General features: G+C 61.2%; 1 protein-coding gene across 1 annotated transcript in view; it reads left to right on the top strand.

The window, feature by feature from the left end:
* The first annotated feature begins 6,702 nt into the window (after window positions 1-6,702).
* INTS1 (integrator complex subunit 1) overlaps window positions 6,703-23,572 on the top strand; it is a 28,688-nt gene continuing 11,818 nt past the window's right edge. Inside the window, exons 1-25 of the mRNA XM_059414269.1 lie at window positions 6,703-7,046; window positions 7,456-7,746; window positions 9,969-10,165; window positions 10,309-10,446; window positions 10,751-10,910; window positions 11,050-11,155; window positions 11,275-11,461; window positions 11,552-11,697; window positions 11,854-11,995; window positions 12,815-12,991; window positions 13,516-13,624; window positions 14,163-14,283; window positions 14,562-14,639; window positions 15,240-15,397; window positions 15,989-16,085; window positions 18,788-18,879; window positions 19,075-19,135; window positions 19,725-19,922; window positions 20,141-20,270; window positions 20,542-20,721; window positions 20,815-20,964; window positions 21,331-21,510; window positions 21,591-21,695; window positions 22,428-22,595; window positions 22,685-22,796. Coding sequence (XP_059270252.1) covers window positions 6,989-7,046; window positions 7,456-7,746; window positions 9,969-10,165; window positions 10,309-10,446; window positions 10,751-10,910; window positions 11,050-11,155; window positions 11,275-11,461; window positions 11,552-11,697; window positions 11,854-11,995; window positions 12,815-12,991; window positions 13,516-13,624; window positions 14,163-14,283; window positions 14,562-14,639; window positions 15,240-15,397; window positions 15,989-16,085; window positions 18,788-18,879; window positions 19,075-19,135; window positions 19,725-19,922; window positions 20,141-20,270; window positions 20,542-20,721; window positions 20,815-20,964; window positions 21,331-21,510; window positions 21,591-21,695; window positions 22,428-22,595; window positions 22,685-22,796 — 3,541 coding nt within the window. The 5' untranslated portion in view covers window positions 6,703-6,988. The remainder of the gene's footprint in view (window positions 7,047-7,455; window positions 7,747-9,968; window positions 10,166-10,308; window positions 10,447-10,750; window positions 10,911-11,049; window positions 11,156-11,274; window positions 11,462-11,551; window positions 11,698-11,853; window positions 11,996-12,814; window positions 12,992-13,515; window positions 13,625-14,162; window positions 14,284-14,561; window positions 14,640-15,239; window positions 15,398-15,988; window positions 16,086-18,787; window positions 18,880-19,074; window positions 19,136-19,724; window positions 19,923-20,140; window positions 20,271-20,541; window positions 20,722-20,814; window positions 20,965-21,330; window positions 21,511-21,590; window positions 21,696-22,427; window positions 22,596-22,684; window positions 22,797-23,572) is intronic.

Genomic DNA, 23,572 nt, shown 5'->3' with positions numbered 1-23,572 from the left:
ATTCTCATGGTGACCCAGCAAAGGGGACTGGGCATATGGGCCTCAGAGACCTGTGTTTACCCACCTGACGCACCCCTGCGGCTGAGCCCAGCTCCGAACAGTGATGGCTTTCCTGCTTGGAAGCTTGCTCTGTGTGGGGCTGTTTCTTAGTCCTGCCCACGTGTCTCACGTGTGGCCTGTGGCCTCGATGCAACAGGAGGTGGCGGCCGGGGACGCTGGGGATTTGAGTCAGGCCACCTGGTGGGTGAGAAGCAGCCTCTCGGCAGTGACCAGAGGCGGTCAAGGTGCCAGCCGGGTCCGGGGGTGGGGGCGTGGTTGTGGGTGCGAGGGAAGAAGGCCACACTGAGCAAAGACCAGTGAAGGGGAAGGGTGTCCGTGGGCATGCCCGGGACTCCTGACATGGAAACAGAAAGCAGAGCCCCCAGCACCCCCAGGTCCCAGTATGGAGCAGCAGCGGCCCCCAAACACAGAACGGACCCTACTGGGAAGCAGAGTCCTTGCACGTGTAAGTCAGGTAAGGGTCTGAGATCACCCCGGCCCGGAGTGGGCCCTCCATCCACTCGGAGGAGCAGGCGGCAGGGACACAGAGGGGCAGAGGCCACCTCCACGGAAGAGGTGGGAAGAGGCAGCAGGGGCTGGTGGGGGTTGGGGAGTAGGCCTTGGGGGCGGGGGCAAGCAGTGCCACCCACCTCCCAGGAGCTAGAAGGGACCAGGAAGGACCCTCCCCGGAGGCCTGGAGGGAGTGCAGCCTGCTGCCACCTTGATCTCAGGTTTGGGCCTCCAGCACTGGGGGAGAATGAACTTCCATTGTTCAGCTCTCCCCAGCGGCCCCTGGAGGGGACTCAGCACATCTCCAGGAGCCTAGGAGTCCCTGTGTTGGTGTCCGTGGGGAGCCCGTGGAATGCGGACACCTGTGAGGCTGACAGCCCTCACCTCTGGGGTGGGGCTGCCTTCGTGTCTGGTCCTGGGACCCAGGCAGACCAGGCGGCCCCCTGGTCTCGGCGGGCCGGGGTCTGATACAGCCCACCAGACTGCACACACCTCTTTGCTTCCTGTCGAAAACTTCCTTTTCCCTGGGAAATCCACCTGATTGCAAAAACGGAGGCACACGCCCCTGTGAGCTCCGTCACTTGTTCCTTCCCACTTGCGACAGAGGTGGTTGCAGCACGCAGACGGGGCCATAAGCAGCTCCCTTTTCCCGCTGTCCGGTCATCTTGGCACTGGAGGGTGGGCATGGGCCTCTTACAGCAGATTCGGAGGTGCAGGGCGTCTGGACGCCCCGCAGCTGTACTGAGCGGCCGGCATGGCTGGATGCCGGGTCCCGTGGTGGTCAAGCTGGAGCCTGCATTTCTGCACATTTGGGCTCAAAGCCGGGATCAGGGGTCAGGCACAACTCGCTCTCTGATGGCTCTCGCCAGACGTCCCGTCTTGCCCACACACCGTTGGCAGCGGGGGGAACCTCGGTTGGGGTCTGGCCCTGGTTTGGCCCTTTCGCCGTCCCCCGATCCTGCAGCTGCCAGCAGCCCAGGTCCACCCACCACAGGGAGGCTTGAGGATGGGGAACCTGGAAGGAGCAGGTGGGGAGGCTGACAGCAGCCCCTCCTGCGTCCAGCACACTCGCCTCAGCTGCCACCCGGCCTGTGCTCCCACACCATCACTCAGGCGACCGAGGATGCCCCACTCCCTCCCCACTCTGATCCATCTGCCCCTCACTCTTTTCGTCCTCCAGCCCAGCCGTCTGTACCAAACAACCTCCACGCTTAGTGGCTTCACAGAGTGAGGAAAGGGGCAGGAAGGACGAGTTTCATAACAATGAGTTGTGTTGGAAGGGCCACAAGCCACAAGTGAGCTAGGCAGGGCCCCACTGTCCAAAATCTGGGGCATTTGTGCCTCAAATAAATAATGATGGTGAAGGGGGTGCCTGGGTGGCTCAGTGGTTTAGGCCTCTGCCTTCGGCTCAGGTCATGATCTCAGGGTTCTGGGATCGAGCCCCACATCGGGCTCTCTGCTCAGCGGAGAGCCTGCTTCCCCCTCTCTCTCTGCCTGTATTCTCCCTACTTGTGATCTCTATCAAATAAATAAATAAAAATCTTAAAAAAAAAAAAAAGAGTCTCTCTTTCCCTTTAAAAAAAAAAAATAATGATGGTGAAGGGTTACGCTAATCTGCTGGAGTGGCTTAAAGTTGGTGGGGGAGCAGTGAAAGAAAGGAGAAATCCAGCAGACACCCCTTCTCCGCCCCGAACCAAGGAATCAAGTTAACTTTGCCAGGAATGAGATAAACTACAGTTAAGTTAAAGTCACGTGCCTGCTGATTAGATGGGCGAGAAGTTAGCCTCTGTGCCTTATTCCCGCCAGAAGAGCCTAATTGTGAGCCCGTGCGCGAACTTGGATGGGAATTTGACAAAAGAGCAAGGCAGACACTTCAAAAACGTCAGTGTCCTGAATGACCAAGGATGGTTGGGAGACTTCTAGAAGAAAGTCTGGGGGGCTGCAGGGGATGGGGCCACGAATGCAGTGCAGGATCTCGGATCATCTCTGCCACAGAGATCTTGCTGGGACAATGGACGGTGTCTCCCAAGGCCTTAGGTGGACAACAGTGTCGCTCTGATGTTGTTTTTTTGATGCTGGTAACAACGATGTCCTTGTTTTCAGGAAAGACACGCTCAGCGTCTGGGGGTTAAGGGAATCTTCTCCTTATTCTTTTTTTTTTTTTCTTTTTTTAATTTGACAGAGAGAAGTCACAAGTAGGCAGAGAAGCGGGCAGAGAGAGAGAAAGAAGCAGGCTCCCCACTGAGCAGACAGCCTGATGCAGGGCTTGATCCCAGGACCCTGAGATCCTGACCTGACCCGAAGGCAGAGGTTTAACCCACTGAGCCACCCAGGCGCCCCATTTTCTCTTTATTCTTAAATGGTTCAGGAAAAATTATGGGGAAAGAGAAGAGAATAAAATGAAGACAGCACGTGGTTAACAGGGAGGGATTTGGGATAAGACTATCCAGTAACGCAGGGCTCCGTTCTTACAGACTCTTTGTGTTTGAAATCACGTTCGCCATTTTTTTTTTAAAACCTTACTGATTTAAGGTGCATTTGGAGGGCTCAGTCCATTCAGCATCTGACTCTTACTTTCAGCCCAGACAGAGATCTCAGAGTCCTGGGATTGAGTCCCACTCTGCTGGGCATGAAGCCTGCCTCCCTCTGCCCCTCCCACCAATGCCTCCCTCATATAAATAAATATATCTTTTAAAAAAACACCTTAGTGGGGCGCCTGGGTGGCTCAGTGGGTTAAGCTTCTGCCTTCAGCTCAGGTCGTGATCTCAGGGTCCTGGGATCGAAGCCCGCATCGGGCTCTCTGCTCGGCAGGGAGCCTGCTTCCCTCTCTCTCTCTCTGCCTGCCTCTCCATCTACTTGTGATTTCTCTCTGTCAAATAAATAAATAAAATCTTAAAAAAAAAAAAAAAAAACACCTTAGTGAGTTAAAGTAACAATGGTCACCACCACCTTGCTCATGGGTCTGTGCTCTGGGTCTCTGCCACCCCCTCCATAAGGTCACGTGTCACAGAGTCCGAGATGTGCCTGGGTTCTAGGAGCCGCTATCCCAGAAAAAGGGCATGGCGGTGGGCACGGTGTCCCGGCTGCTGAGTTCTGAGGGCCGAGCCCTCAGGGGCGCCAGCTCCAGAGGGATGCAGTGGGACCCCACCTCTCGCCATCGGGGGGCTCACACAGCTTTGTGTCAAAACCACTATGCACCATCCAAGCAGTGACTAGGCGATGCCAAGGAACTGGGAATCCACAGAATTACAGAAATCATTTCACAAACAGCACATGGGTCAAACGTCATGTTCTCTACCTTACACGCTTATAATTGTTGTCAATTACACATCCATGAAGTTCAGAAAAGCCCATTTTTTTTTCTCGCTACAGGAAAAAATCCCCACTACTTATCATTGCCCCTGCCCCTTTCTCAGTAACTCCGGGGACACAGACTGTAACGTTCTCCATCCCGAAGCACATGATCCGGCAGCTGGTAGTGCATTCCCGAGTCCTGCCTCCAGCGCCGGCATCAAATCCCAGATGTGTTTATCGCCCCAAAAGAAACCCGGAGCCTGTAGAGCAGTGCCCCTCTCCCACTTCCAGCACACACAACCACCCCCGCAAGGTTGCTTTCCGCCTCTGCGGACTTGTTTGAGACATCTCACATCCCTGGAGCCAGACAACACAAGGTCTTTTGTGTCTGGCTTCTCCCAGCAAGTTTGTGGGGTTCACCCGTGTCATGGCATAGATCTGTGCTTCCTTCTTTCTCGTGACTGAATAATATTCCACGGTGCGGAGAGACCACATTTCTGTGTCCCTTCACCTGTTGATGGACGTTGGCCCCACCCCTTGGCATCTGTGCGTGGTGCTGCCATGAACAGGGTGACTGGGTATGCATCTGAGCGCCATCTCTTGGTTCTCTGGGGTCTGCGTTCAGGAGTGTACCTGCGGGGTCCTGTGGCAGCTCCGTTCACACGTGACCAACGGCCCATGTCCCACCAGCACGACCAGCGTCTGTCCTCGCTGGGGTGATGGGGTGCAGCGGTCATCCTCCAGCCCTGAGCTCCTACGCAGTGCCTATCCTGTCCTCTGAGCTCATGCACGTGGGTCCTGGCGTTCCCTCAGGGGCAGGGGCTGTGGGTAGGGGAGACAAGGAAGGCGGTCGGTGGGGGGGTGTGGGTTGCAGGCAGGTGTGGCTGGAACCTCAGGAGGCCTCTGGCCACCTCTGCCCCGTGAGTGCCACACACGCCTGCTGAAACTAGCGCTCTTGTCTCCCTCTCCCAAGGCCACAAAAGCAGGAGGAGGAAGGCTTGGGTTCCGGCTGCTACAGCATGGTACCACAAGGGGCCCAAAGCACAGACACTTCCTTCTCCAGGTTCTGGAGGCTGGTAATCAGAGATCCAGCTGCCCACAGCCTTGGCATCTGGTGAGAGCAGGCTTCTCAGCCTGCACAAAGCACCTAGCCACAGGTGCTTATGTGTCTGTGTGTGTGTGGGGGGTGCTGTTGGGGGCAAGCAGTGGGAGAGGACTCACCAGTCTCCTCTCAAAAGGACACTAATCCCATCACAGGGGTCCCACCTTCTAGCCCTGGGGCTGCACAGACCCTGGGCCTTAGTTCCTTCCTCTGCTCACCTCCTGGCCTACTTCTTGGAGCCTGAGGGTCTGAGTAATGACAACAACCACAGCAGGGAGAGTGGGCCCTGTTTGTGGCAGCACTACTGGCCACCGGGTATCTCCCACAGGCCTCCCAATTTACACCCTACACTGCCCCCAGCAACATGGCCCCAATACCACCTCCCTTCCCTCTGCAGTGGGCAGAAGGGCCCCAGCGGCCACACCAGAGTGTGATTGGGCTCTGAGTGATACCCTCTCCCTGGGACAAAGGAGCCTTCCTTCTGCCTGCTGAGGCCACCGGTCCTACCAGTGCCCACAGACGGAGAGACTCCAGGCAGGGCCAACACAGGCTTGTAATGGTGAGCTTTCCTGAATCCCTCTGGGATACACACAGGAACCCACTGCCACCTCTGTGGATGGGACCATCAGGAGGCTGGGCCCCATCTCCCCTCTCTGGCCACCGCCCAACCCTGGACCCAGTTGGCCGTGCCTCCACGGTGCGTGCTCTTTGCCTTCACCTGAGCTCCACGCCCTCCTTCCCCCGTGAAGCCAGCCCTTCCTGCCCGCAGCCAAGATGGACTAAGGTCTCTTAGCCTCTGCCTTGCTGAAGCAGGCGGTCTGGTAGGAGCCTGGAGCTCAGTCTGTGCACATGGCTTGTCCCTTCAGGCCAGGCCGTCCGCTCCATAAAGAAAGGCACTAGCTTGTGAGTGCAGAGCTGTGGGCCTGGTAGTTGCTCTGGGCCTGGTTCCTGCTGCCGGGTGGGGTTGCAGCCAGACACCCCCTGGACACACCCAGACCCCTGGGAGGAGTAGGGCCAGGGGTTCTCTGCTGCCATGGAGCCCTCAGTCTAGGAGGCTGAGTCCTCCTCAGCCACCAAAGGGACTGGGAGAGGTTGCAGAGACCCACTGTGCAGGTGGGGAAACTGAGGCTGGGACGGATGCCTCTCCTCCCCCCCCACCCCGGTTTTATTTTTTTTTAATTTTTATTTTTTTAAAAAGATTTTATTTATTTATTTGACAGAGAGAGATCACAAGTAGGCAGAGAGGCAGGCAGACAAAGACGGGAAGCAGGCTCCCTGCTGAGCAGAGAGCCCAATTCGGGGCGCGATCCTAGCACCCTGGGATCATGACCTGAGCCGAAAGCAGAGGCTTAACCCACTGAATCACCCAGGCGTCCCACCCACACCCCGGTTTTAATGAGGGCCGTGCCCACTCCCAGCCCTACCCAGTCCCCTCCTCACGTTGCACGCTGGGCACCCCAGACCCTGCCCTTGGACAACTAAACAGGACAGCAGGACCCTGGAGGTGCAGCGCGTCGGGGTCAGAATCCCGTGCCCCCTCCCACATTGCGCGTCCTCCGGAGCATGGCTCAGTGACGTCACCCTCACCTGCGTTAGCAGGTGCTAGACGGCTCGGCGCCCGGCCGGCCTCCCGCCGCCAGAGGGCGCCGCAGGCAGCACGCAGCGGTCGCGGGCCCGTCGCCGTCCTCGCGCCCTTGCGGCGCAGTTTTGCTTCCGGTAGCTCCGGAAGTGGGCTGCTGAGGGCGGTGGCGCCGACTTCCGGTTCCGGGGCGGTCGTGCAGGCTGCCCCGGGCTAGTGCTGGCGGACCGTAGTTCGTGGGCCCCGGCTGCCGGCGACGCAGCTCCCCGTCCGGCCGATCGGAGGCGGGCATCCGCGGCCTCCCGGAGTCGCCCCGCGCGGCGGTTCCTGCCTGTGCGCCCGCAGGCCGCAGGCCCGATAGCCCCGGGGCGAATGAATGAATGAACGGGGACGGCGGACCCGGCGCCGGCTTTCTCCGCGGCTGACACCTCGGCGGCAAGCGGCAGCGCGGAGCAGGGGACGGGATGAACCGCGCCAAACCCGCGACGGTGCGCAGGCCCAGCGCGGCGGCCAAGCCGTCAGGTGTGGGCTTGGGCTGCGGCCGCGGCGGGGCTCCGGGTGGCGGGCTTCCTGTGCGCACCACATCCCAGGCGGGGGAGTCCAGGGCGGGGGCTTGCTTGGCGTCAGATCGGGCTCTGCCACCGCGAGCTCGGTCTGTCCCTTGTTTCCCTCTGCAACGCGGACGTCGCGGCCTGGCTGACGGTCCTGCCCAGGCCTGTTCTGTGGTGAGCACGGCGTGACTGTCAGTCCCTGTTGTCCCTGAGTGCTCCAGACAGGGCTGCGCCCTGGGCTTGCTGGCCACTTGTCCCTTGCCTGCCCTGACCCTTGTTTAATCCCCTTGGAGACCGTGGGAGGTTTCGGTCCATCTCCAGTACCCTTTCCACCGCCACCCGGTAAACTGTGTGTTTGCTCACCCCCCACTTCTCTGCAGGGCACCCTCCACCGGGAGACTTCATTGCTCTGGGCTCAAAGGGTCAGGCCAATGAATCCAAAACAGCGTCCACCCTGCTGAAGCCTGCCCCTTCTGGCCTGCCTTCTGAGCGCAAGCGGGATGCTGCAGCTGCTTTGGCGGGCGCCTCAGCCCTGACCGGCCTCACCAAGCGCCCCAAACTCTCGTCCACACCCCCGCTGAGTGCCCTGGGACGCCTGGCTGAGGCTGCAGTGGCGGAAAAGCGCGCCATCTCTCCATCCATTAAAGAGCCATCTGTGGTCCCAATTGAAGGTAAAGTTGGTTTCTGGGCTTCCTTTCCCAGAAAGCACATCCCACCCTGCGGCTGCCTCCCGGGGATTCACTGAAGGCGGCTTCCCGGCTTAGCACCAGAGTGGAGCACAGGTTCTCTGGAGAAGGGGGAGAGGAGTCATCAGGGAGTCTGTTCTGCAAAGCACTCCTCAAGCAGATCCCTTTACCGCCCCGCCATCTGCTTCCAACCTGGGATGGAGATGGGAGGTGTTAATGGGACCCAGGGCAGCGTGGCACAGGCGGGTCTCAGGCCCCAACGTGCTGCGGGAGCACGTGCTGGCGAGTGAGCTCAGCGGCCTGTGCCAGTGTTCTGTCAGCTGGGAGACGGATGGATGGTGACTCTTCAGCTGTCCCCATGTCATGGGGGGGGGGGTGCCTCTGCTGCGCTGACAGCGGCTGTTCTTTGGGGAGCGGCATCCTTTGCCTGGCGATTTCTCTGATGTGCTTGCTGCGCGCATCCTCTGTGTCTGGTCTGTGCATTGGACATCAGCAGACACGGAGACCAGAGCCTTGTTTTGTGGGCTCTGTGTTCTCGTGCATTCCCCTCTCTGCCTGCTGTGTGGGCGTTTGGACTTCAGTGATCTCCACAGACAGTGAAGGGCTCGTCTGTCTCCATTTCTTCACTTCAGGAGGTGGTGCTACAACATCAGTGACGTCCAGGGAAAGTTTTTAAAAAATCACTTATAATTCTGTTATTTACAGAGGAGCTTTTAATTTATGTGCACATCAGGTTGGGCCTGCTTTTCTGTGTTATCTTCCCATGGATTACTTTTGGCTCCTCCACGATACCCTATAGATCAGACCTGTGAAATATCAAGCCAGCCCCAGGTTTTGAGCACAGAGGAATTCACACGACGGCTTTGGCACAGGGAAGACTTATGAGGGATCTGTGACATTGAGCCTTGAAGTCTGGACAGGGTTTTGACAGGTGGTTGAAGACGTTAGAGAATAAGCCGTTGAGCGAGGCATGTGTCCTGGAGAATGGAACCGTGCCCGGGAACCCTGGGCAGGAGGAGCAGAAGACACGGCTGGGGCTTGCTGGGCTTCAGGGGTGAATCAGACCTCTCATCCAGGCCCAACCCTCCCTGGGCCACCGCCCTGCCAGCCCCATGGCACCTGCTCCCGGCAACAAGGGCTGAGGCCCCGGCTGGCATCTTCTGGACGAGGTGCTTCTGGCGATGAGATGAAACGCAGTTACGGAACATATGCGCAGAGCTGATGAAGCACTTTACAAAAGTGTTAAGCAAACAGAAGGCGGAACACAGCACAGCTGTGCATAGCCCCGGGCATGTGGAAGGTCGAGGTCTTCACGGCATCCAGTGCGTCTGCGCGGCCTGCTTGCCTCGTGTCCCAGGCACCTGGAAAGCGTCCAGTGGGTATCACTGAGTCCTCTGTCCTCGAACGGTTAACTCACACCAAAGGCAGCACCTCCCTCTGCGTGTTTGCATCTTTAAAAACCATCAGAACACACTCTCAGGTCAGAAAAGATGCTACGGTGGGGATTGTAGCCTCTGTGTCAGAGCGATACGGACTGTCGCCCCAGGAAGGGGCGCGGTGGACCTGCGACGTGCTCCGGGGGCTGACTGCGCAGGGAGGTTGGTGAGCTCCGTGTGCCACGGACACACAACAGCGAGTGAGGGGGAAAGGAAGCATGAAGAAATGGTGGAAATGAACACGAGAGAGAAGGTCAAAACCCAAGGAGCAGAGACCACTGAAGCAAAACCCTGCGGGACGGATCTGAGTCGAAAGGGCCAGCAGTGCCAGGCGGGGAGACCAGCAGAGAAGCGGCCGTTGTTGAGAGGAAAGGCAATGAATGGCATTGGGCTGGTTAATTTGAAAACTTAGAAAAAGTTGACCTATTTGTAGAAAAATGTAGCGCAGGAGCAGCTAAACCCAGAGTAGCCATGAGGGATGTAGGGAAAGGTCTGGAGGTGGCTGGGCCGGTGCTCGGAGTCTGGAGGGTGCTCTTCCTGTGGTGGCCTGTTGTTGGCTGGGTTGGGCCCCATGAGACGGTTAGCATGCACCCTGCTCCCTCCCTGGCTGTTGTTGTCCTTGGAGGTGGGGGACCTGTGGGACAGCCCTGAGACCCTCACTCACTGGGCTTCTGCAGGTTTACCCTGTTGTGCCCTGGCTTTGGGAGGGACTCTGAAGGTGGGTTCTGCCCCGGCTGCCTGCTCTAATGATGCCCTTCCTGTCCCTGCCAGTGCCGCCCTCCGTGCTGCTGGACGAGATCGAGGCCGCCGAGCTGGAGGGCAATGACGGCCGGATCGAGGGCGTGCTGTGTGGGGCCGTGAAGCAGCTGAAGGCCACGCGGGCCAAGCCTGATGGCGCACTATACCTCAGCCTCATGTATCTGGCCAAGATCAAGCCCAACATCTTCGCCACAGAGGGGGTCATTGAGGTGAGGGCCAGGCTGAGTGAGACGAGCCCTCGCTCTGGCCTCGTGTCCCGTCTCCTCCCACCCCAGTCAGCTTCTCCAGAAGCTTGCCAACTCTGCCCTGTGTGCAGGGCACTGCTTTCCTGATGACATGCTGTCTCTCGTAGGCTCTGTGCAGCCTGCTGCGGCGGGATGCCTCCATCAACTTCAAGGCCAAGGGGAATAGTCTAGTGTCCGTGTTGGCCTGTAACCTGCTCATGGCTGCATACGAAGAGGATGAGAACTGGCCTGAGATCTTTGTTAAGGTGGGTTCACCTCTCCTGGGTGGCTCCCTGGGACCTCTACCCTACTTGGGGTGATGGGGGCAGAGCGCAGGACCCCGGGAGGAAAAAGAGGCCAACCTGAGTGTGTCCTCTTGGGAGGCTGTGTATCTGGCAGCTTGGGGCATCTGTCTCCTGTGCTGGTCGCTGGGGAGGTCGTTCTGGGAGCCCCCTCCCAGCCCAGGCAACTGGAGGTGCTTGGGGAAGCACCTGTCTTGGGAGCCACAGAGTGCGGGCAGAAGAGAACTGCCCAGCTGGGGCCAGAAGTGTGGATGTCTGTCCCATGCAGGTGTACATCGAAGACTCCTTGGGTGAGCGGATCTGGGTGGACAGCCCGCACTGCAAGACCTTTGTGGACAACATCCAGACAGCGTTTAACACCAAGATGCCCCCCAAGAGCATGCTTCTGCAGGGGGAGGTGGCGCGCAGTGGTGGGGATCTCAGTGCTGGTAAGACACACTGGGTGTCCGGGCTAGGGAGCATCCGGGGTGGGGGCTAGGTCGCCGCCCTCCACGGAGACCGCTGGTGGCAGGGATGGGTGCTCGCAGGGTGGCCGGGGGATGTGTCCACAAGTGGCTGGGTTTGCAGGGAGCAGCCCTCACCCTTCCCTCACGGAGGAGGAGGACAGCCAGACAGAGCTCCTGATCGCTGAGGAGAAGCTCAGCCCCGAGCAGGAGGGCCAGCTCATGCCCAGGTAGGCGTGCTGTGCGGCACCCCCGCCCGTGGGGCCCTGCCTGTAGCTGGGAGGCTGGTGGGGTGGGCCCGTGGGGGGAGCCAGCTCTCCTTCCTTCGTCCCCCGCCCCTCTGGCCTAGGTACGACGACCTCGCAGAGAGCGTGGAGGAGTACGTCCTGGACATGCTCCGTGACCAGCTGAACCGGCGGCAGCCCATTGACAACGTGTCGCGGAACCTCTTGCGGCTGCTCACCTCCACCTGCGGCTACAAGGAGGTGCGGCTGATGGCTGTGCAGAGGCTGGAGATGTGGCTGCAGAACCCCAAGGTGAGGGCAGGGGGCGGGGCCTCCTCCTCGGGGCGCTGTGGGGGCTGGGCTTTGCGCGAGGCTGATGGGGCGCTGCCCCTCCCCCTGTAGCTGACCAGGCCTGCCCAGGACCTACTGATGTCCGTGTGCATGAACTGCAACACGCACGGCGTGGAGGACATGGACGTCATCTCACACCTGATCAAGATCCGCCTCAAGCCCAAGGTCCTCCTGAACCATTACATGCTGTGTGTCAGGTGCGGCCCGGACGGGAGCCGGTGGGAGGGCGGCAGGGCCAGAGGTGGGGAGCTGGAGGGCGGGCAGGGGAGTGGGAGGGGAGCCAGCGGGCGGGAGGGTGGCAGGGTGGGTGGCCGCAGTCCGCACCAGCACCCCTTGATTTGCCCTGTGTCCAGGGAGCTGCTGAGCGCGCACAAGGACAACCTGGGCACCACCATCAAGTTTGTGGTCTTCAACGAGCTCTCCAACGCCCGGAACCCCAACAACATGCAGATCTTGTACACCGTGCTGCAGCACAGCTCGGAGCTGGCGCCCAAGGTGGGGTGCTCCACAGCGCGGGGGGCCAGCCACAAGCCCGGGAGCCCCTGTGGACGTGGGGAGAGGAGAGGAGAGGAGCACTCGGCGGCAGCTGCAGCCCCGGGCACTGGGATGCAGTGGGTGGTGTGGGCCGAGCTGCGTGGAAGAAAGCCCGGGAGGGCATAGAGGGCCCAGGTAGCAGCACCCAGTGGCCTGACTTCAGGTCAGGTCCGGAGCGGGTACAGCCTCGCCATGGGGCATTTTCCTTAGAAGCCCGGGCTCAGCTTGTTCAGGAAGAGGCAGCACTGAGCCCACCAAAAAAAGCCCCTGTTTAACACCCTTCTGAGGGCTGGTCTTTCCCAAACAGGACCGGCGTCTCTGGCATTGGCCTTCGGGTCCCCAGTATGAGAGTCCCCTGCATTCCAGGTGTTTGTGAAGGGAGAGCTGAGAGCAGCCCTAGGGTCATTGCTGGAGCGAGCTAGGGCTTTAAACAGCGTCTGCGCAGGGAGCCACTTCTCGCCGCCACTCTACCATCCCCTCTAAACTCGTCCCCGCAGCCCGGGAGCCTGGCACGCCTCACCCCCAGGCAGTGATTTAACAAGGCCTGGTCCCCCACGAACCAGCTGCCCTGAGAGTGAAAGCCATGTCCTCCACTGTGCCATGCTGTCTGGGAGCGGCCAGTGTGGAAGCGTTCCTGCTTGCTCAGGCCCTTGCTCCAGGGAGACAGGGCTGTGGGAAGCCTCATGCAGGGCCAAGGGAGGCCCCGACGGCAGGCCTGCGACAGTAGGGGAGCTGGTGGCGGTGGGGAGTGACCTGCCTGGGTGTCCTCTCTCCTCCCAGTTCCTGGCCATGGTGTTCCAGGACCTGCTGACCAACAAGGACGACTACCTGCGGGCCTCGCGGGCGCTGCTGCGGGAGATCATCAAGCAAACCAAGCACGAGGTCAACTTCCAGGCCTTCTGCCTTGGGCTCATGCAGGAGCGCAAGGAGCCCCAGTACCTGGACATGGAGTTCAAGGTGCCCCTTCCCACCCCGTGCTCTGCGGCCTTGTCTGCCATCCGTGGGTGGCGCCCCTTGTGGCCAGCAACTGGTCTCAGAGGGTGGCCTGGGTTCTATTCTATGTGGGGTCTGAGAAGGGACTGGGTGCAAATGGGTGACCTGGCGAGGCATGGAGGTGGGGACAGACTTGGGGACAGAGTTGGAGCTCCTGGAGCCGCAGGTGTGCCCTAGGGAGGTGTTGGACTTTGAGGTATGGAGGGAGAGGAGGACAGGAGCAGGTTGTGGAGGATCTTGAAAGCCACAGGGGCAAGTTGGCAGATGGCCCCATGCTCCAGATGGTGGGCCTTGCCCAGCTTTGTCGGCTGAGCCTTTTGCTGACCTGTTCCTGGTCCCCGTACCTCCTCGTGCACGTTGTCTCCAGGCACAGTGCTCCCTGGGCATCCTTCTGCGCTGGCTGCCTGTGGGCTGGGGGCCTGAGCAGGGCCTCTGGGCTGCGGGCCCCTGCCCCACGTGAACTTGGCTGTGCGGGGCTGTGTTTACAGGAGCGATTTGTGGTACACGTCACAGACGTCTTGGCTGTGGCCATGATGCTGGGCATCACAGCGCAGGTGAAGGAGGCTGGCACCGCCTGGGACAAAGGAGAGAAGAAAAGTAAGGACCCAGGACAGACTGGATGCCACCCAGCTTGAGAGCAGGGCCGGGGGCCATTCCCAAGACTGCAGGCTGTTCCCTTGGGGGACCTGCCCACCATCCCGGACATGCAGGGAGCTTCTGGAAGTTGCCATTGCCTGTTCTCTGGGCCCAGGGCCTGCTGTCTGCTTGGGTCATCTGCTCATTGGAGGCCATTTTGGGCTTGCAGTCCCGCTTCCGAGAGCAGGAGGCTGGGGTGGGTGGTCCTGCTGCTTGCTCTCATCACGAAGCCTGCTGGGAGTCTGGTGGCAGAGGCTGCCCAAGTGTCTTAACGAAATCATGAAAAATGTGAGGAATGAAACCGTTGGGAATTTGGGGATTTCCTTTGTCTGGAATTTCCCCGGCCCACAGGAGGCTTATGCGGTGCTCCCTGAGTGTTCCTCCGGCTGCGTTGTCCGTCAGGCACGAGGATGGATGCTCGGAGACCCCCATCCCTTCTCACCCCCGACCCTGGGAGGCTGCAGTGCAGGCACACCGTGACTCTGCATGTCCTTTTCAGACCTCGAGGTACTGCGCTCCTTCCAGAACCAGATCGCTGCAATCCAGCGGGATGCCGTATGGTGGCTGCACACCGTTGTCCCCTCCATCAGCAAGCTCGCCCCCAAGGACTACGTGCACTGGTACGGGCCGGCTCGCTCTGCTTCCACAGCAGCCCCTTCCCTGGGTCCAGCCCACGGGAGCCTGCCACCCTGGATGTGGCCATGCACTGGCGCCGGACTCTCAGCCAGAGATGTGCCCTGAGCAGGGGACACGGGCTCAGCTGTAGGGTCTGGTCTGCCTAGGCTCTGACAGATGCTCTGGAGTCCTTGCCTAGAGCATGTAGTTTCTAGCCCGCAGAGCCCAGTGGGCTGGGGAGAGCCCCGGGCACCCGCACCGACAGCCCCTCTGTCCCCACCAGCCTGCACAAGGTGCTCTTCACGGAGCAGCCGGAGACCTACTACAAGTGGGACAACTGGCCCCCCGAGAGCGACCGCAAGTGAGCGTACCCCCCATGTGTGTAGGGGTGGTGGGGAGGGGCTCTGCTCCCGTGAGCACTGTGGACGCCAGGGCTCCCTCTGTCTGTTTTCCCGGATCGCCATCCCTGTCCCCTCCCCCATCCCCCTGTGCTGCACCTGCCGTGCCTCCGCAGTGCCGTCCACTCCCAGGGCTTCAGCTGGCCCATGTCCACAGGACCCTCAAACTCACTGTTCCCTCTGGGCCTCCAAGCAGCTTCGTGCACACGCCCTTCCTCCCTGGGTTGGTGTCGTGGCCCCATCTCCCAAGTGTTCTTGAGTGGTTCCTGGCCATCCTTACCTTTGGGTCTCTGCTGCCTAGTCCAGCTTGTGAGACTCCCTGCCCCTCCTTGTGCTGTGCTGTGAGTGGCTGTGGCTGGTGGCTGGTTCATCTGTGCCCCTGGGGGTTGGGCACCTTCTTGCCTTCTTCCCTGGCGTGGCCAGGCCTTGTCCATGGAGGCCTCAGGAGCGGGATGGTGCCCCCTCCCTGCCCCGTCGAGACTCGGAGCCGGGGCCTCTCCTGCATGGGGTAGGGGGGCATTTGCAGCCCCCTCCCAAGCCAGCCCCACCTGCTTTGCCCACAGCTTTTTCCTCCGCCTCTGCTCAGAGGTGCCCATCCTGGAGGACACGCTGATGCGCATCCTGGTCATCGGGCTGTCCCGGGAGCTCCCACTGGGCCCCGCAGACGCCATGGAGCTTGCGGACCACCTGGTGAAGCGAGCCGCGGCCGTGCAGGCAGACGGTGAGGGTCCCTTCTGATGGTTCGGGCATGCCCTCAGTGACGGCCTCCCCCAGTGGGCCTCCGTTGCTCGCATCCCTGCAGATGCCCCTTGGGCACCTATGTGCATCTCCAGGCTGCTGCGGTGGGCCTGCGTCCTGGCGTCTAGCTGGATGTCTGCTCCATCCCACAGCCCCGTGCCCGCTGGACCCAACTGGTCCCTGGAATTGGGGATGGGGCAGTGGGCATTCATCTGGCAGTGCCTCAGGGTGCTGTGTCTGGGGCTAGCCCTGGGGTCTGCGCTTGCTGTCTGTGGGATGCACGGTGGCAGGTGCTGCATCTGCCCCCGGAAAGGGCCACACCAGCAGTCCTGAGGACGGCGCCTGTGCCTCAAGAGCTACTTGCCTCCTCTGGCTGCTGCGGGGCCCGCGTCTGCGCCCTTGGCCCACCTGCTTGGGCCACCCGTGTCCATCCCTGTCCCTGCCCATGCCTCGGCTGCTGGAGAGCGAGGCCCCGTCTGCCCGCTGTCCTCGCGCGGCCCAAGCCCTGTGCCCCGGGGTCTCCCTGGTGCGTGTGAGCAGGCTTCTGGCAGCTGCACGTGGCTCTCGGTTTCAGACGTGGAAGTGCTGAAGGTGGAGAGGATCCAGCTGATCGATGCGGTCCTGAACCTGTGCACTTACCACCACCCCGAGAACATCCAGCTTCCCCCCGGGTAAGGCGCTCCTTCCCTTCCTACCTCCTCCCTCCCCACCCATCCCATGTTGGGCATGCTGGGCGCAGATGCCTTGCAAGGCCTGCAAGGCTGGACGTGGGGCCGTACAGCTTGCGGGGTCCCCAGGCCTGCTGTCCTGCCTGCACCCACATCTCAGGGACTCACAGCCCAGCTGTCTCTCTCTCCTGTTTACGGATATATATATATATATATATATATATACACACACACACACACACTCCCAGGCGCACAGCAGGGGTTCGTGTGGAGTCCCCCATCCACTTTATAGAGCTGGGGTCCGCATAGGCCTCACCCACTCAGAGTCGCTGGTGCGCTGGTTCCAGCAAATGCACGGGGCTGTGCCGCCGCTGCCACAGTCCTAGTTCAGAGTGTGTCTGTCCCCCTCAGGAAGCCTGTACCGGGAGCTATCCCTGCCCCGCCCCACACAGCCCTCAGCAGCCTCTGACCTGCACTCTGTCCCTGTGGCTGGGACATTGTTGGACACCTCACAGTGACAGAAGCTGGCGACCCATGGCCTGCGTCTGGCCCCCCTCGCTGGGCTGCACGTCGCTGGGGTTCAGCCAGGGTTCAGCCGGGGTGTAAGACAGCCACACTTCCTTTCTTCTCCTGGCCGCGTAGCATTGCTCCGTGCGGATACCATGCTCTGTTTAAGCTTCCGGTGCCCTGAGAACACTGCCGAGGACGTTCTGCCATGCCATGCAGACCTGTGTTTCCAGGGCTCCTAGTAGGGGGCAGGGGTTACATGGTTAATTGAGTGCTGCCGACTTCTCCGCAGCAGCGCCGGGAGCTCCAGTCCCGCTGTGTCCTCACCCCACCAGCGCCTGTGTCTCCTGTGCTCACCGTCCCAGCGGGTGTGCGGAGGTGTCCTGCTGTGGTTCCCACGGGCACGTCTCCGAGCACGGACGGCGCTGAACTTCCCTTCGTGTGCTGTTTGGCCATGTGTCCATTTTGTCTGGAGAGATGTCTGTCTGGGTCTTTTGTCCATTTTTAAGTTGAGGAGTTTGGATTTTTGTTGCTGGGAGCTCTCTGTTTTGCGTGTAGACCACAAACAGGTCTGTAATCTGCACGCATCTTCCCGTCCTGTGGGTTGTCTTCTGAGCTCCTGATCGTGCCCTTTGAGCCTCTGAGAGACAAATGCTTTAGTTGTGGGAAAGTCCCATTCTGCTGGTTGTCTCTCATTTCTTGTCCTCTTGTGTCATTTCTAAGGAACTGTTGCCTTGTCTGGGATCATGAAAATTTGCATCTGTGTTTTATGGCTTCAGCTCTGGAATTTAGGCCTCTGATCCCCCGAGTTAGTTGTGTGGACCAAAAGGCCAGGTCCAGGTTCGCTCTGCCACGGCGGACGAGGCATTGCCGAGCACTGTTTGCTGGCCGCGCTCACGTGGCTTGTCCAGGCGCCCCCACTCTGCTCCGTGCAGGAACCCACTGACGACATGGCCCCGGGTGCTGCTGTACTGCTGCGTGGCTGTCGTGGCCTACCCAGGCTCACGGAGCTCTCTCGGGTGTCCTCCCAAGAACTCAAGAGTTTTAGCTCATCAGGTCCAACTTCATTCTCCCTCCCTTCTGGCCTGTGGAGCCGGCACCGTGCGCTGAAGGCTGTTCCCCTCACCCCGTCCCACTGAAGGTTTTGTCACCCTGGTCGGCGATCAGGTGACAATGACATGTGTTTTCTTCTGGGCTCTTGGTTCTGTTCTGTTGGTGCGTGTGTCTGTGCCGCGTCCACGCCACTCTCTTCACACCTTTGGCCAGGCTGAGTTCCGAAACTGGGAGGTGGGAGTCCTCTAATTTTGTTTTGCAAGGCTGTTTTGGCTCTTTGGGTCCTTGTGTTTCCCCGTGAATTTTCGGGTCAGCTTGTTAATTTCTAGAAAAAAGCGTAGCAGGGTTTTGACGGTATCACTGTGGGTACAGCTGGGTTTGGGGGGTGTGGCCAGGTTCACGGTGTTGAAGCTCTGGTCTCCGTTTGTTTAGATCTCTTCCTCCTGTCAGCATCGGCCTGCCGCTTCTAATGGGTTAGTCTCGTGCATCTTCCTTTGTTTGTACCTTTTTTTTCTTCCCGATGCTGTTTGTCGCGCCCGGCATTCATTTCTTTGTTGCCTTTTCGGGCTGCTGGTGCGTGCTCTGCTTCCCGACCTGCTCGCTCTCACATGGCAGCCCATTCACTTATCTCTCCACGTTGGCTTTTTGGATCTCCTCTGTACTCAGCAGCAGTGGCATTCTGCTTCACTCTCTAAAATGTTCTGTCACCTGAAAGAGCTGTACTTTAATCAGAAGTGTGCTGTAAACGTGATTTTTAAGTCACGGAGGCGGTGTTAAAGTTTGTGTGGGTGGATAGAGGGCTGCTTCTGGCTCTCCAACGGAGAGAATAAGACCCATAGGGAACACTAAGATGTCGCGTCGTGACCGCCCTTGCTCGCACTTCGTAGCCAGTGTGCCGGGGCTCAGCCGGCGTAGGGACCTGGGCGGTGAGTCCTGGGGCTGGGCTCTGGGCAGCGTCATGGTGGCCGCTGTGCCCTTCCTGGGGCGCTGTTGTTCCTGAACGACCAGGTCTGGCGGTTGTGGAGTCACAGGTGTTGACATTTTGATCTCTTAAGTAGTCTCCTCACTGGTCCGTTCCACGCTGGTCGGGACCGAGTCCTGTCACTGCCGAGGCCAAGCCATGCCAGGGTGTCCTTGCGTTTCAGGTACCAGCCTCCGAACCTGGCCATCTCCACCCTTTACTGGAAGGCGTGGCCCCTCCTGCTGGTGGTCGCGGCATTCAACCCTGAGAACATCGGTGAGCCTCCCTCTGGCCAGCTCGCGGTCACTCCCCTGCCCCCCACCCTGGGTGCTGCTCTTAACGTCCTGTCAGGACTTCCTGCTTATTGGAATCTGGGGTGGAGCCTGCCCGGGGACTGGGCGGTGGGCTGGGACCCCAGATGGGCAGGAGTGCTGTGTGCTGGCCGCCACCCGCAGTTTCGTTGCTCCCTAGGCCTGGCTGCCTGGGAGGAGTACCCCACGCTCAAGATGCTCATGGAGATGGTGATGACCAAGTGAGTCCGCCTGGGAGGACTGGGTGCACATGTAAAGGCTACCTGGGGTCCACAGCTGCCAAGCAACACAGTGGGCATGGGTGCTCGACGCCTGGGCTGGGTGACTGCGCCCTGCTGTTCGCTGTGTTCCTGCCGAGCTGAGCCGGTGGCCGGGTGCATGTGATATGGTCCTGAGTGGCTGTCACAGGCGGTGGGTTCCATCTCAGAACCCGTGACAGCTGGGTTGCTCGGTGGAGCTGTGTGTGCCTCTGGGAGCAGCTGGTTGGCCTGCAGATGCCGTGAGGAAAGCAGTTCTGGCGTGGGGAGGACTGAGCGGGTGTCCAGGATTCTGACGCCTACCGGGCTTGATTCTGGGGGTGGCTCATGTGCTGCCTTGCGGAGGGAGAGCAGCTTGCCGGGTACGGGGCTCCCTCCCAGGGCCCTGACCCAGCAGCACTACTGACGGCCCAGCTAGCCTCTCTGGAGCACTTGGCAGCCGAGGCTATCTGCAGGGCATCGGTTGTGACCATTCTTGACCCCATGGGCTGCTGTGTGGTGGCCACAAGCCTCAGACGGGCACAGAAGCGCCTTCCTTCTCTTTGGTCCCCAGCAACTACTCATACCCCCCGTGCACCCTGACGGACGAGGAGACCCGGACGGAAATGATTAATCGGGAGCTGCAGACCTCCCAGCGGGAAAAGCAGGAGATCCTGGCCTTCGAGGGCCATCTGGCGGCGGCTTCCACCAAGCAGACCATCACTGAGAGCAGCAGCCTTCTGCTGTCGCAGCTCACTAGCCTGGACCCTCAGTACGTGGAGCCCACGCCCTGGGGCCAGGCTGGATTGGGCAGTGGCGGGGCTGTGGTGGGGGCACGGCTGGAGGAGTGGATGGAGGGACTGCTGGGCCTCTGTGGGTGGTGGCCTCAGGTGGGACACAAGCCATCCCCCTGCCCTTGCATGTGGCCGTTGCTCTGGGGACTCTGTGCACACGTGGCTTCCTAACACTCGTATCTTCTGGGACCTTCAGAGGACCCCCTCGGAGGCCTCCGCCCCACATCCTGGACCAAGTGAAAGGCCTCAACCAGTCCCTGCGTCTTGGGCACCTGCTGTGTCGGAGCCGAAGCCCAGATTTCCTCCTCAACATCATCCAGAGGCAGGCAAGTTCCTGGCAGCTCTGGGGTGTGCGGCAGGGGCCTGGCAGAGGTGTCCCAGGCTCTGGCATTAAGTGAGACTATAGCCAGAAGAGGGTACCCTCGGACTCCGGACCGCAGAGGACGGGCTCCGTGGCTGCAGGCAGCTGCCCACACACGAGCGGAGCCCATGCCCTGTGGCTGTGGGCACGCGGGGAGGCAGGCAGATGGGCCACAGTGGGGGAAGCATCAGGATCGTTCATGCTGGGCAGGCTGAATGTGTGTGTCGCCCGCCCAGGCCTCCTCGCAGTCCATGCCATGGCTGGCTGATCTGGTGCAGTCGAGCGAGGGCTCCCTGGACGTACTGCCCGTGCAGTGCCTGTGTGAGTTCCTGCTGCACGACGCTGCTGACGACGCCACCTCTGGGGAGGAGGAGGAAGAGGGTGAGAGCAGAGAGCAAAAGGCCAAGAAGCGGCAGGTTGGTGCCCTCCCCCTGCCTCCAGGCCCCCCAGGGTGCCAGCTCTTGTCTGTGGCCCCGCAGGCCCACCAGCGGTCTCCTTCGCCCCTGCAGAGGCAGCAGAAGCAGCGGCAGCTGCTGGGGCGCCTGCAGGACCTGCTGCTGGGCCCCAAGGCCGATGAGCAGACCACGTGTGAGGTGCTGGACTATTTCCTGCGGCGCCTCGGCTCCTCCCAGGTGGCCTCTAGGGTGCTGGCCATGAAGGTGAGGTTTGGCCCCCCCGCACCCTCGCTCCACGGCGTGGGCAAGCCTGTATGCCCCTGGGCTCTGTCCAGCGGGTTCCGCACACCGGAGGGGGGATGGGGTGCCATCTGTGGGGAGCTGGACCCCAAGAGGGACTGGGCAACCTCATAACCATCCTTGCCCTGTCTTCTGAGGGGCTGGGCGACTGTCCAAGGGACCCGGCTCTCGCTGCTCTTGTCACGTCGGCTCAAATATTTGTGACCGGACACGGTGTCCTCGTTAGTTGGGTGGCCCCCGTCTTCCCGGGGCTTTGAGAGAACGTGTCCGTCCCCCGAGGCCCACATGCGGGTTGGGGCCGAGACGTGGCATGGGAATGTCTGCCTGCAGGGCCTGTCCCTGGTGTTGTCGGAGGGCAGTGTGCGGGACGGCGAGGAGAAAGAGCCCCCAATGGAGGATGACCCCGGGGATCCTGAGGCACTGCGCGGCTACCAGTGGCTTCTGCGGGACCTGCCCCGGCTGCCTCTGTTCGACAGTGTCAGGCCTACCACTGCCCTGGCGCTGCAGCAGGTGGGGGAGGTGCCAGGATGGGGGTGGGGGTTGGGGGGGCACAGCCTGCAGCCGGAGCTCATGTGGCCCTCCGTCCCCAGGCCATCCACATGGAGACCGACCCGCAGACTATCAGCGCCTACCTGGTCTACCTGTCCCAGCACACACCTGTGGAGGAGCAGGGCCAGCACAGTGACCTGGCGCTGGTGAGGGGGTAGGGGCAGCCCCGGGCCCTTGTGCAGGAGAGTGGTAGGGCAGCCCCCGGGGTGGGGGGCTGGGCCTGCATGTGCCCCACTCACTTCCCCTTGACTTTCTGCCCATACTCAGCATCAGGGGTGTGAGGGTCCTGGCATGCTTGGGCCAGCATAGCCGTGGGGGTCACCGGCTGGCTCCGACACTATCTTTGCCCCCCAGGGCGATGGTGCCTGGGCTCTGAGGTGGGTTGTGCACCCCCCACCCAGGCACACTGGCTTGGGGTGGGCAGGACAGGGAGCCAGGCCAAACCGGGGTGTTCTCGCCCCTCTCCGTGGGGCAGTTCCCTCCAGGGTGGGCAGTGGGGCCCAGGGCTTGGCCGTTTCCTCTTCGCCTGCTGCCCTGGTCAGCTTTCTTGGGACCTTACTGTCGCATCCGCCTGCTCTGGCCCTCACACGGCTCCTGAGGACCCCAGGCTTTGTGGGATGAAGACATGCAGTCAGCTAGAGGTCCTTGGAGGGGGGCTTCTTTCCAAGTCTGGGTTCCTTGCTGAGGGCTGGGTGGGAACAGCAGCCCAGGCCCTGACACCTCGCCCGGAGTCTTCTCTGGTGGCCCGTGTGCCCGCCCACTGCATGCAGCTGGGTCTTGGTGACCCTGGCCATGGCAGGCCGCCGCTGCCTGTGGGCTTGGTGTGGAGATGAGGGCCGGCGGGGGAGGCCCTCTGACGGCCGTGCTGCTGCCCCCAGGACGTGGCCCGGCTGGTCGTGGAGCGCTCCACCATCATGTCCCACCTGTTCTCTAAGCGCTCCTGCAGCGCGGAGTCGGACGCCGTGCTCGTCGCCCTGCTCTCCATCTTCTCCCGCTACGTGCAGCGCATGCGCAAGAGCAAGGAGGGGGAGGAGGTGTACAGCTGGGTAAGGCTGGCGGCTGCTCCCCGGTCGGGCTCCTTCCCTGTCCGGCGGCGCCGTGGCGCAGCCCAGCCACCCTCCCCCTTCTCCTGCAGTCCGAGTCCCAGGACCAGGTCTTCCTTCGCTGGACCAGCGGGGAGACAGCCACCATGCACATTCTGGTGGTCCACGCCATGGTCATTCTCCTGACGTTGGGACCGCCCCGTGGTGAGTGGCTGGCGGGTGCGTGAGGGCCAGACCCGGGGTCTGAGCCTATGGAGGCTCTCTCCTCCGTAAGGCACGTGAGCGCCAGCCCCACCCTGCGGAGTGGGAAGAGCGCCTGCACCCACCACAGTCCCCGTTGGGTGGCGGCCTGTGATCTCCGGCCTCGCCACCCTGGCCCGTGGCAGAGTGGCCGTGGGAGGCAGTGCCTTGCTGTGTCTGCTGAGCGCGCTGAGCTCCAGAGCTGGGGGGTCCAGCTCCTCTGCACAGGCCTGCCCCTCGCTGGCCGTGGCTTGTGTCCCTCCAGGTGGCTGCACCCTTGCTGGCCTGGCAGCCTCCCCTCTGTCCCTTCCTTGCTGGCTGCCATGGACCAATCTGCCACATGCTCGTGTCAAGGAGGGGAGGGCAGGGGCACTGGCTCTGTTGGGAAGGTGATCCCCGTCGGGGGCTGGTGAAGAGGATGTGTCCCCTCAGAAGGACAGGAGTTCACAAGCCCTGGGCGACTAGGGGGGACTGGCCTCCTATCAGCCATGGGGAGTCTTCGGAGCTTGGGAGTGGGAAGGAAGCTGGTTCAGCCAGGCCTGGGAGCCCAGGACGGTGCCTGCCCATGTCACAGCCCCCCGAGGTGGACTGGCCAGCTTCTGAGTCCCTGCGTGGCCTCAGCGGGAGTCGTGGGTTAGATCAGGAGCAGGTGCAGCTTACGTTGGCTCTCCCGTGCCGTGAAGCCTCTGTTCCCCCAGACACAGCAGGGAGAGGAGGCTCTCCCAGCCTTGCCTCTAGTC

Source organism: Mustela nigripes, chromosome 11 (genome assembly GCF_022355385.1).
Source record: "Mustela nigripes isolate SB6536 chromosome 11, MUSNIG.SB6536, whole genome shotgun sequence".
NCBI lineage: Eukaryota > Metazoa > Chordata > Mammalia > Carnivora > Mustelidae > Mustela > Mustela nigripes.
The sequence above is the reverse complement of the archived record's forward strand: the minus strand, read 5'-3'. Positions and strand labels throughout refer to the sequence as shown.